The sequence below is a fragment of the Callithrix jacchus genome, chromosome 8, assembly GCF_049354715.1.
Source record: "Callithrix jacchus isolate 240 chromosome 8, calJac240_pri, whole genome shotgun sequence".
NCBI classification, from domain to species: domain Eukaryota; kingdom Metazoa; phylum Chordata; class Mammalia; order Primates; family Cebidae; genus Callithrix; species Callithrix jacchus.
In genome coordinates, this window is record NC_133509.1 from 38,603,492 (window position 1) to 38,616,122 (window position 12,631).

Here is a 12,631-nt window from a genome sequence, read left to right on the forward strand (position 1 = left end):
TTTCTTGTGTTTTGTAGCATTGTGCTTCTTAGATGATTAGCATTCTGATCATCTTGTTCACAAATGTTTCTTTATTTCATGTGGTTAATTATGACTCATGCCAGATATTAGCTTTTAAAATTGAGAAACTATAATCTAGGTACAATATTACTGAATTTTTGGGGGGGCGGGGAAGAATTGGTAATGTCTGCTGTATGGTTATGCTGTATGGTTATCTTCTGAGGAAGAAATGCTTATACAATAAAACAAAGGATTTAGAATGTGGTTCTGGATTCCTATTATTGGATGTTTATACTTCAGTTAAGACATTAAAAATACATGCACTTAACATTGAACTTTCTAGCTGTATATTTGGAAAAAACATTTTTTGAAAGAGATGTAATGTTATATAGCCCAAATTATTTTGATATTTTGATATTATTGTTTATTTTATGACACAGTTTCTCTGCAAGACCACTGTATGTATCCTATGTTGCTGGTATTTTTTTTGCTTAGTGTGTTTTGAATTTGTAAAACATGCAAAATATCAGCTGAGAAGCTATAGTTTTTTCACACTGGCCTCTTGGAGAGGATGTTTCTCTAACTAGTGTGGAGGCAGAGTGCTAGGGCTCCATAAACACTGCACTTTTTTTTTTTTACAGCATCTTCCTCGTCACAGTTATTGTTACTATAATCAGTGACATAAAGACATGTGAATGGTACAAACCCACAATATATCTTTTTTTATATTTTATGTAAATGTAAGTAAAAATGTTCTTTCTGAAGAACCTAGTTTCTGCTCAAGGAAAGACTAGTATTTGAATACTTTTTAATAGTATTTGGTTAAAATACAGATAATATACTAACTGGAATAATATGAATATATGAAGTGTTACTAGAGTAACTTAGATAGAAATATTCTGTTCAAAGGAAATTATAAAATGTAGTATGTTCAACCAAATAAAGACTTGGTTTGTAAACTAGGCACACTGAGGAAAGAGTTGATTGACATACATATCTCATTGGCTAACTACTCAACTTTGATAAAGTAGAAAGTTCAGCTCATGAAAAAGAACAGACCTTTTAAGAAGTGAAATTTCTATAACTTCATCATATAATGAATTTCTTTCACTTCTCTTCTGTAGATCCTCAGTTTTAAAGAGAAGTTTGAAAAACTGTGTTTTATTGGGTTAAAATACTATAATTCTACTGCAAATAAAATATCTTTTAAACAGGACAAGTGAATTAATGTATGATGTTCTTGATGAATCCCTACGAAGAGCCGAGTTAAATCACAATGTCACATATGGTAGGTAATATATGTTACTCTAATGACTGACAGTGTTTTTTAGTTTGCAGTTATATCTATGTTAGAATACTATAAATTCTAGTAGAATTTTGTATGTTGATTTTAAGATAGTTCTTTGGGTTATTATTTTTTCAGTGTAAGCATTTAATTACTGATATAGGTTGGAATAATTTGAACTCATGGCATGTTCTTAATTTTGACCTAAGTTTATTATTATAATTGTCTGTATTGAAAACACATATCAAGTATCTTATTGATTGTGAAGATAACTCCATAGATTGTTTCATACTTGGTAAAAATTTATTCAAAGACAGTTTTAAAATAAAGGAATTGACTAGTTGTCAGATATTTTATTAAATTTCTGTTATTTGTCAGGCCCTATGCAAGATACTTAGAATACAGCAGTGAAGGCTGGGCGTGGTGGCTCATGCCTATAATCTTAGCACTTTGGGAGGCCAAGGTGGGGCGGATCACCTGAGGTTGGGAGTTCGAGACCAGCCTGAGTAACATGGATAAATGCCTTCTCTACTAAAAATACAAAATTAGCCGGGTGTGGTGGCACGTGCCTGTGTTCCCAGCTACTCAGAAGCCTGAGGCAGCAGAATCGCTTGAACCTGGGAGTCAGAGATTGCAGGGAGCCGAGATCATGCCATTGCACTCCAGCCTGGGCACCAAGAGTGAAATCCGCCTAAAAAAAAAGAATACAGCAGTGAATAAAACATTATTATGGGGCTTATAAACTAGATGTATGGATAGTGATAGGTATTGTTAGTATTACAAAAGAGAATTGTAGGCTGTGGTAGAATATAGCAGCTAGTCTTAGGTGAGGGGAAGAATAAAGAAGGTTTTCCTGAGAAAGTAATATCTGTGAAGACATCTGAAGGATGAATAGGATATAGATAGGAATATATAAATGTAGAATAATAGTGTACTATTTTGTAAAGAGACAATAATTATACAATTTAAAAATTAGTAATGGGAGATAAGAGTAAGTTGGGGGGAGAGGATAGAAAACTGAGAAAGTAACCAAAAAAACTTCCAATTTTAACAGCCAGAGGGAAGAGCTATTCTTTTTGATCAGCCTGAGAGAGCTCAGTGAGGAAATTGAGATTTTTGGAGCTATCTAAAATGTAGAAGTAGAACAGTTTGAATTTTGCATACTCTGGAGGAAAGCAGTAGAAGAGGCTCTGAGAGGTATAACTCAAATGAGAAGTCATTTCTTAATCTGGCTGAATACCATGAAGTAGGAGATGAAAAGCATTACTTTTTCTTTCAATTAGTTAACCTGTGGATCTTTTTTTTTTTATTTTTGAGACTGAGTTTTGCTCTTGTTACCCAGGCTGGAGTGCAATGGCGCATTCTTGGCTCACCGCAACCTCTGCCTCCTGGGTTCAAGCGAATCTCCTGTCTCAGCCTCCCAAGTAGCTGGGATTACAGGCATGTGCCACCACGTCTGGCTAATTTTTTTGTATTTTTAGTAGAGACAGGGTTTCACCATGTTGACCAGGATGGTCTCGATCTCTTGACCTAGTGATCCACCCGCCTCAGCCTCCCAAAGTGCTGGGATTACAGGCATGAGCTACCACACCCGGCCTAACCTGTGGATCTTTAAGAACAATGGTTGTAGAAGCATAGGTTAGACTGGAGTACAGAATTTGAATTAGTTTAACTGAAATAAAAAGTGCTTGACAAAGATGCAGTATGAATAAGGAGAAAGGATTGTGTGTATGAGACTAATATAAGAAAAATAATGCACATGGTAGTGAATTGTTATAGTAAACTTTGAAGGAAGGATTTATGTTTTGCATATATGAATGGTAATTAAGGCCATAAGGATGCTTTATTAATTTGTTCAGCCAGCATTTATTGAGTGCCTGTGAAACAAAAACTTGATTTTGTTTTAAATTAGGTGTGGATTGAGGAAAGAGTTGATTGACTTAATGTATTTCTCCATGCTAATTGTGGGAGGTAAAGGGAAGAATAAGGTAGACACAGGCCTTGTCCTTATGAGTATGTAAGTATAATAAACAGTTGATATTATATAGGTTTTTGCTGTGCAGTGAGAGTAAGGAGCCACAGATGTGGCTGACCCTTATTGAAGCAGGTGATGTTCTGAGAAGATCTAGAAAAGTGTCAGAATTTTTTCAGTAAGTTAAAGTAAGTTAAAATGCTTTGTGACATAACCAGTGTCCAGGATAAGGATTTGAAAGTCTTTCAAGAAATTCTGGTTAAAATTCAGTTAAAAATCTGCTGCTTTTTTTCCTTGCAGAAAGTTTTTTTTTTTTAATTGACATTTCAGCTTTAATTTTTTTATTTTTTTGAATAGGTAATATATGCACATGGGTCAAAATTCAAAAGGTACAAAAGGGTATACAATGAACAGTAAGTGTCCTTTCCACCCTTAATACCCACCACCCAGTTCCCTTTCCGGGGGATAACCACTGTTACCTGTTCCTTTTGATTTGGAGAATACTGTATACCTGAGAAAATGTCTTTTAATATTTTCAGTAGGACCCTTTTATTAAGATTGCTTGGCGGGGTGCGGTGGCTCACACCTGTAATCCTAGCACCTTGGGAGGCTGAGGCGGGCAGATCATTAGGTCAGGAGTTCAAGAGTTCAAGATCAGCCTGGCCAACATAGTGAAATCCCGTCTCTACTAAAAATTTAAAAATTAGCTGGGCATGGTGGCACATTCCTGTAATCCCAGCTACTCAGGAAGCTGAGGCAGGAGAAATGCTTGAACTGAGACCCAGGAGACAGAGGTTGCAGTAAGCTGAGATCATGACACTGCACTCCAGCCTGGGCTACAGAGCGAGACTCTGTCTTCAAAAAAAAAAAAAATTGCTTGAACCAACATCAGCAGTGTTTCACCTCGCTACAGAAACCTCATAGTTTCTATTGTTTCATTTCCTTTGTTTAGCTTTTCATTGTGAAGCTTTTCCCTATATCTGTATTGATATAGTTTATAACTTATACTGATTATGTCAGTGGTAGAGTATTCTCTAGCAATCCTGATATAGATATTTTACTGCATAAGAATGTTAATTTTAATTGTAAGCCTCATAAGGGCAGGGACTGTGTCTCTCTTATTAACCAGCATATCTCAGTAGCTGGCACTTTGTTAATAAGTAATATGCTTTAATTGAATTAAAGGAAGATAAAGTTATTTACTTTATCAGTTTTCTAAGTGGGTTTCAGTATTCTTTCTATATCCATTTTTATGGAAACTATTATTACAATTTAGTGTCTAATCAAGAAATAAATTACATTAAAGACATTTATTGAGTATCTGCTATGTGCCAGGCATTGTATAAAGTGGTATATAGGGTATGAAAAAGTATATGTAACCTCTGTCTTTAAGAAGTTTATAATATAGTGGAAAGATAACTTGTTCATGAAAGCTTAATACCAGTGTAAGGCAGAATGTGAAGGGATGGTTCAGGGAATAAGTATTATAGGAGTTCAGAGGTAGTAGAGATTATTAAGGGCCTGAGGGCACATATACGGATTTATTGATTTGATAGGACCCTGAAAGGTAGGTAAGATTTAGATAGGCAGAAGGGAGGTTGAAGGGGCTTTTAGGTAGAGGTAACATGAGAGAAGGTGTAGACATGGGGCTGTCGAAATACAGTTTCAGATAACAATGTCTCACCAGTCTGAAAGGATGATTCATGGTGGGGAGCAGTGGAAAGGCCATATTGTGGAGGACCTCTCATGACAGCCAAATGAGTTTGGGCTTTGTAAATCCGATATTTACAAAAAAAATAAAAAATTATCATTCTCATGATAGCAATGAGAATGTAATTTTTAGTAAATTAGTAAATTGAAAATTATATAAAATCGAGTACAAAGGACAAAACCATCAAAAGTAGGTAGGTAGAAGTACTTTTCCCTTTTTTTTTTTTTTCTCACTAACTTCACTTAAAACCCTTGGATACTATGTATAAGAAACATAAGACTCAAGAAGCTGGAGAAAAAAATCAGGCTGGTTAGAGACCTCATGATACAAGGAAAGAAACAGACATGGTGGTGTGTACCCTGGCATTTCTTTTTGCCTCAGTTACCCCATACTGGATACTGAAGAGCCAGCAGTCTGGAAATGCCAACAGACACAGACAAAAACGCCCCAAGAAAAGCCTGCCTTCTCTCACCAAAGGACCAAAAAGAAAAAAATTAGCAAGGTAGAAAACTTTTAGACAACAATGCCTCTGTTCCAGCCAAGCACTACACAAGAAAAAACTGTGGCCCCATCCCCTCTGGCAAAGGCTAAGTGAAAAGCTAGGATTTCCATCCTTACCAGGTATAAAGAGGTGCCCCAAAACACCCTTCCTGACCCCCGTCTAGAGTGGTGACAGAAGCCCAAGAGGAAGCTGGAACTTCATTGGTGCCAGGTGATAAGGAAGGCTCCTTTCTTACACTGTCAGTGGAGGTGACTTGGAAAGTCTGGATTTTTCCCATCTGGGAGTAGGAAGTAATGAGCTACCCTTTCCCTTTTTGCAGCCAGGGTTCAGAGGCGGAGGTGTTAGAGAAAACCTGGTGGACAGCCAGAACTTCCACCCCGATCAGCGATAATGAGGCCATTCCCTCATGGTGTCGCTGGAGGCCACAAAGGGAGTGGTGATGAAGTATCTCTCTCTCCCAGGCAGGGTAGAATCAGTGGATACTCCCCTCAACAATAACCAGGAGCCTCTCCATCCCCAGGTATCAAAGGAGGTAGAATAGAGAGCCTGGATTCCGTTCTCATAGTTATCAGACTTTTGACTGTATCAGAAAACAAAATTTGAATTCTATCAGATGTCCAGTAGATTGTTTTATATGCTTTGAGGTTATTTTAAAGGAGAAGTTTGAATATTTATGAGTAGTGACCATATCTTTGCAATAAATATTGGATCATCCTATAAAATGATTATGTTGAAATAAACTACATATACAATTTTGGCATGCAAGTGGTAGAAGCTATTTGAGAATAAAGCATTTTAAAGCATTGAAGGAATGTGGGAAATATATTTTTATATAGGAATAATGAATGTATTATTTATGTTTCCATTAGAATATGTGAGCTCCTTGAGGGAAGGTTTTTTTTTTTTCCCATCTGTTTTGTTCACTGCTATATTCATAATACTGAAACCATGCCTGGCACATAGGAGGTGTTTAGTAAATACTTGTTACTTGAATAAATGCATCATTATTATCAGTAAATATAATTTTTAAAAAATTGTATTGTGGTAACCTAATCCTAGTAACTGTGTAAGCCTGAAAACATTAGTGTTTGTTTCTGTGAAAATTTCATAAATAAGATTTTTGACTAAAATGGACTTTCCAATTAGTTTTATTATAAGTTCTACACAAATATGTTCTTTTTTTATATCTTACACCTGCCATTGTTATTTTTCTTTCTCTAGCTATTTTGTTTGAATGTGTGCATACAGTCTATTCTATTTATCCTAAATCGGAATTACTTGAGAAGGCTGCCAAGTGCATTGGAAAATTTGTCCTGTCACCTAAAATAAATCTAAAATATTTAGGTAAGCTGATTGGTTCTTTTGACAGAAATTACAGAGATAGCTTTTGAAATTTGCTATGTGTTTGTTTCATTTCACTTTGTATAATGTGTCTTTGTTTTTAGGACTGAAGGCTCTTACTTATGTTATCCAACAGGATCCTACTCTGGCTCTTCAACACCAAATGACAATAATTGAATGTTTAGATCATCCTGATCCCATTATTAAAAGAGAGGTAAACTGGCATTTTGAATAATATATATGAAGTGTTAAAATTTTAAACATTTTGTTGGCATTCTATAGAGAGATTAAAGTAGTGGGCAGTGTACATGTGTGCTTGTGTGTATATTTTGACTTTTGAGTGTATTTAATTCTTTGTTTGTTTGTTTATTTTGAGACAGAGTCTCACTCCATCACCCAGGCTGGAGTGCAGTGACATGATCTCAGCTCACCACAACCTCTGCCTCCTGGGTTCAAGTGATTCTCCTGCCTTAGCCTCCTGAGTAGCTGGGATTATAGGTGTGCACCACCAGGCATGGCTAATTTTTGTGTTTTTAGCAGAGACGGTGTTTCACCATGTTGGCCAGGCTGATCTTGAACTCCTGACCTTATGTGATCTGCCTGCCTCGGCCTCCCAAAGTGCTGATATTACAGGCTTGAGCCACTATATCGGCTTATTTAATTCTTTTTACTGAAGTTTAAGTAATTTTTCTGAAAAGTACTATGTCAGTGTCCACAGGAATGTCTTTAAATTATGAGTTGGAAGAATTAGATCCAGTCATCTATGTGGGTTCATTAATATCATTTTGGTCTGAGCATTGAATCAATAGGAGACTGAATTCTGGTCCTAGGTCTTCCTATTAGTACAATTTAAGGTGTACTGCTGTTATTGTACAATTTAAGATGCAGTTTATGTTAATTGATGACTTACCATTATTCTTTTTCATATCTATAAAATTAGTTAATTCCCTGCCAAATAGAAATATTGAAATAATTAATGAAGATATTCCTAAAATGATTTTACCTTCTTAGAAGGAAAGAAGTTAAATATTATCATTATATATGTCAATATATATTATATATATCATGTATAGCATATATATTACTTATCTATAATACATATTGTGTATATTATATATTATATATTATATATAATTATATATATCACACTTCTTTCTAATTTTTTTGTAAATTTTCTTCTACTTGGGTGTCTATATAAATATTTATCTTAATTCTTATGGAAGAAATCATTGAGCATCTTCATTTAAAATGGCATATGCGACCTAGTTAAAAGTAAAAAATTTTCTGTTTCTAAAAATAGTATATCTTTAAAAATAATAATTTTATTTCTAAAAAATATTTAAAAATATTTAATATTTTAAAAGAATATTTTAAAAAACATTTAAAAGAATAATTTTTAAAAGAATGTTTTAAAAATTTTGGATTTAGGAGGTACGTATGCAGGTTTATTACATGGACATATTGTGTAATGCTGGGATTTGGGCTTCAATTGAACCCTCGCCCAAATAGTGAACATAGTACTGAGTAGGTAGTTTTTCAACCCATTCCTTTCCCTTCCTGCCATCCCTGCTCGCTTTTGGAGTCCCAAGGGTCTATTGTTTTATCGTTATGTCCATGTATATATCCATTGTTCAGTTCCCACTTGTAAGTGAGAACAAGCGATATTTGATTTTCTGTTTTTGCATTAATTCACTTAGAATAATGGCTTCCAGATGTGTCCATGTTGCTGCAAAGGACATGATTACATTCTTAAAAAAAGAGAATCTACTAAACATCTAAATATCTTAAAAGCAATGAGTTAAGAATAGAAGAATTTATTGAGAGAACACTGTTGCATTAAACAACTATAATTTTTGAAGATTACAATTTTTTTTTACATTTTGAAAGGTATTTTTGAAATGTATTTTTTAAAAAGTTTGCCCTCACATATATATTTATTTATTTCATATTTTTAGTAGTCTGAAAATTGTTATGTGCCTTGGATCTGGACAGTTCGCAGATATACTAATTTCTGTGTAGACATTCTAGAAAAATAAGAAGGCACCAAGAGACAATAACAAATAATCATATGACCCTTCTACTTTAACAGATACAGAGCATGCATTTCCTTTGTATAGTTGAGTACTAAGTTGAACAGAGTTGACTTAGGTACAGATTTTTCTTATTGCTATATGGTAGTCCCCACTTATTTATGGAAATATGTTCTAATACCCCCAGTGGATGCCTGAAACCACAGATAGTATTGAACTATATATATATATATATTTATATATTTTCAATCTGATAAGGTGGCTACTTAGTGACTAATGGGCAGGCAGCATATACACTGTGGGTTCAAAGGGATGATTCATGTCCCAGATTGAGTAGGATGGTGCAAGATTTTATCATGCTACCCAGAAAGGCATGCAATTTAAAACTTATGAATTATTGATTTCTGGAATTTTTCATTTAATATTTTGTACTGTGGTTGACTATGGGTAACTGAAGCCATGGGAAACAAAACCACAGATAGAGGGTTTATAATATTATTGTATTTAATAATTATACTTTCACTTAAAAATGAGAGTCAAAGGGAAAATAGGTGACTTTTAAAATTATGAAGATTGATCTATTTGTTCCATTACCTGTAGTGAGAAAAGTGATTTGAATTCTTTTGGGGAGATACTGAGTATCTTTGGTGCCCAAAGAAGGTGCTAAAGTACTGTTTCCTCAATGCTGTTGTCACTTCTAACCTCTGTCAAATGATATGGCAAGAACTTTGGTCCTTGGGTGTTTGGTGAGCTGTCGCTTGGGATAGGATTCCCTTTTACCAGCTTTTATTACCTCTCTCATATACAGGAAGAGAGAAGATGAGAAGGAGCTACAAAATCTGAATAGAAAAGACCTCTGGCAGTATAGTTTGTAACACTGTACCCCATTCAGTTCTGGAAATGCCATATTTCTCGGTCTGAGAACAGGAAATCAATTTGGTGTATATTATCTAAAACTATATAACATAATTTGGAGTCCACAGGGAGGATGTCTGAAGCAGCTCCATAGGTTGAAAACTTGATGGGGTGGCCTACATATTTTTAGATTTAAGTGGCGTTTACGCATTAACTAAAGCAGTTTTTTATTTTTAAAAAAGAAAAGCTTTCAAAATATGTTATCCTTTGTACTTGAAATCCTGGCTGTAAGGATTGAAAAATTAGAAAGAACCCTAAATATACTGAGGAAGTTTGACAAATATGTGGAGATTGTGTTGCAGCTAATATTGCTGATCCTAGAACACCAATAAATGATGCTTTGTTAGTGTTGCCTTTGGACTCATATTGATTTCTGAGAGTTATATTTTTTGTTCTTGCTTTTTTTTTTTTTTTTTGAGACGGAGTTTCACTCTTGTTACCCAGGCTGGAGTGCAATGGCACAATCTCGGCTCACCGCAACCTCCGCCTCCTGGGTTCAGGCAATTCTCCTGCCTCAGCCTCCTGAGTAGCTGGGATTACAGGCACGCACCACCATGCCCAGCTAATTTTTTGTATTTTTAGTAGAGACAGGGTTTCACCATGTTGACCAGGATGGTCTCGATCTGTTGACCTCGTGATCCACCCGCCTTGGCCTCCCAAAGTGCTGGGATTACAGGCTTGAGCCACCGCGCCCAGCCCGAGAGTTATATTTTTTAAAACCTTAATCTAGAGCCGTGGAAAGCCACGCAAGTAGGAGTTTACTCTGATATTGGTCTTCATCTTATTTGAAGCAGTAAGAGGTTTATTCCTTATACCTCTTAGAAAATAGCTGTAGCAGCTGGGCACTGTGGCTCACACCTGTAATCCCAGCACTTTAGGAGGCTGAGGTGGACAGATCACCCGAGGTCAGGAGTTTGAGACCAGTCTGTTCAACATGGTGAAACCCCATCTCTACTAAAAATACAAAAATTAGCCAGGCTTGGTGGCAAGCTGAGATCATGCCACTGCACACCAGTCTGGGCTACAGAGTGAGACTCCATCTCAGAAAAAAACAAAAGAAAAAAGAAAAGAAAGAAAGTAGGTACAGGCCATGCGTAGTGGCTCATGCCTGTAATCACAACACTTTGGGAGACCAAGGTGGGAGGATCGCTTGAGCTTGTTCAAGACCAGCCTGGACAACATGATGGAACCCCATCTCTACAAAGTACCAAAAAATTAGCTGGGTGTGGTAGCACGTGCCTGTAGTCCCACCTACTTGGAAGGCTGAGGTGGGAGGATTGCTTGAGCCCAGGAGGCAGGGGTTGCATTGAACTGAGATTGTGCCAGTGCACTCCAGCCTGGATGACAGAGCAAGACCCTGTCTCAAAAAAAAAAAAAAGGTAGCTATAAAACGGTTCTTCCTTGATGACAGGTTTTGAATGTAGGCTTTGCTAGGCTTTAAGTATTTGAGCCACCAACCTTTGTCCATCCAAACAGAAGCTGTTTGCCTTTGATTACCTAACCCACTCAAGTGCTGTTTTCTGTTGTTTGGGAAATAGTCGGCTGTCTTCAGTAGTGTGGGAAATAGTTTCCAAGACTAGATTTATACACATATACATATACTTGCATATATATACACACATATATATATACACACACACTCATAGCTGTCAGTAATATATATTTAAGAGCTGTTATGTTTTTAGAAAATATATATGTATTGTATTTTAACTTTGTAGCCTTTAAGTGTTCTGTCATGCGGAGATGTCAGATTATCTCAGTAGAAAGCTTATAGACATTGGAATTGATCATAATTCATTGTTTGACAGTAGTGTTACCTTTCTTAAGCTTTTCATTAAAATTTGCATTTCTTACCTTTTAAGCGACTACCAATCAACTGTATAATCAGTCTGTATTTTACTGTACTGATTGATGTTATGCATAGTTTTACAACATTATTTTTAATTTCTCTTCTTTAAATAGACTCTGGAACTTCTTTACAGAATTACTAATGCACAGAATGTAACAGTTATTGTCCAGAAAATGCTTGAATATTTACATCAGAGCAAAGAAGAGTATGTCATCGTCAATTTGGTTGGCAAAATAGCAGAGCTGGCTGAGAAATATCCTTTATTTGGATCATGAGTCTTAAAATAGTTACACAGTGACTTCAAGATGATTGGTGTAGGTATGGTCACTGGCAAGTTGAGTTCAGAGACTCAGCAATAATTTTATTCCTGATTTGCAAGTGTCTCTTGTCAGAAAAAGAAATTTGTATAGACTTCTTAGGAGATGGCTTTTTTCCCCTGGTTTCTGTTATTCATATATTCAGTATTTTGGGCAGGAAGATAGAAACTTTTTCCTCTTTATTCCTTTTTAAGTCCTGCTTTGTTTCTACTTCTACCTGGATTTATGAGTAAAAGTTCTTGCTTTTGGGGGAAAGTGGAGGGTGTGTGGGAGTGGTCAGAATGCTAAAACTTATACTTTATTGTTTTATGCTGAAAATTGTCACAAATAAGTAGTTGGGAACTCCATTAACATGTTACTCTTCTTCATATTTGTTTCTTAAAATTCGGAAGAACTTTACAGGTCATAAGGATATTCCATTCTTTTAGACATGTTATTGTATAATTCTAAAAAATAGTGAGTGGATATTGTTAATCAAATTATGTTGGAAATTGCTTAAGTATAGTTTTGTTTTAATCAGTGCTGTAATTCTGGCCAGCAGAATGATAGAACTTTAAAACTGATGGGGAACAGATTAGAAAAGAGGCTAAACAACTTGTTCAAGTAGACATACCATAATATTTACCTTCTTTTAAGTATATATAATTTTCTGTTATTTGTATCTAGTTAGTTGGTTTGTTTCTTTTAGTCATTTCACATTTATTTATTG

At 35.5% G+C, this 12,631-nt stretch overlaps 1 protein-coding gene across 1 annotated transcript in view; it reads left to right on the forward strand.

The window, feature by feature from the left end:
• The window catches only part of AP4E1 (adaptor related protein complex 4 subunit epsilon 1), a 97,882-nt gene that overhangs the window by 28,368 nt on the left and 56,883 nt on the right, over nt 1-12,631 (forward strand). Inside the window, exons 8-11 of the mRNA XM_002753482.7 lie at nt 1,215-1,288; nt 6,692-6,814; nt 6,916-7,025; nt 11,719-11,858. Coding sequence (XP_002753528.3) covers nt 1,215-1,288; nt 6,692-6,814; nt 6,916-7,025; nt 11,719-11,858 — 447 coding nt within the window. The remainder of the gene's footprint in view (nt 1-1,214; nt 1,289-6,691; nt 6,815-6,915; nt 7,026-11,718; nt 11,859-12,631) is intronic.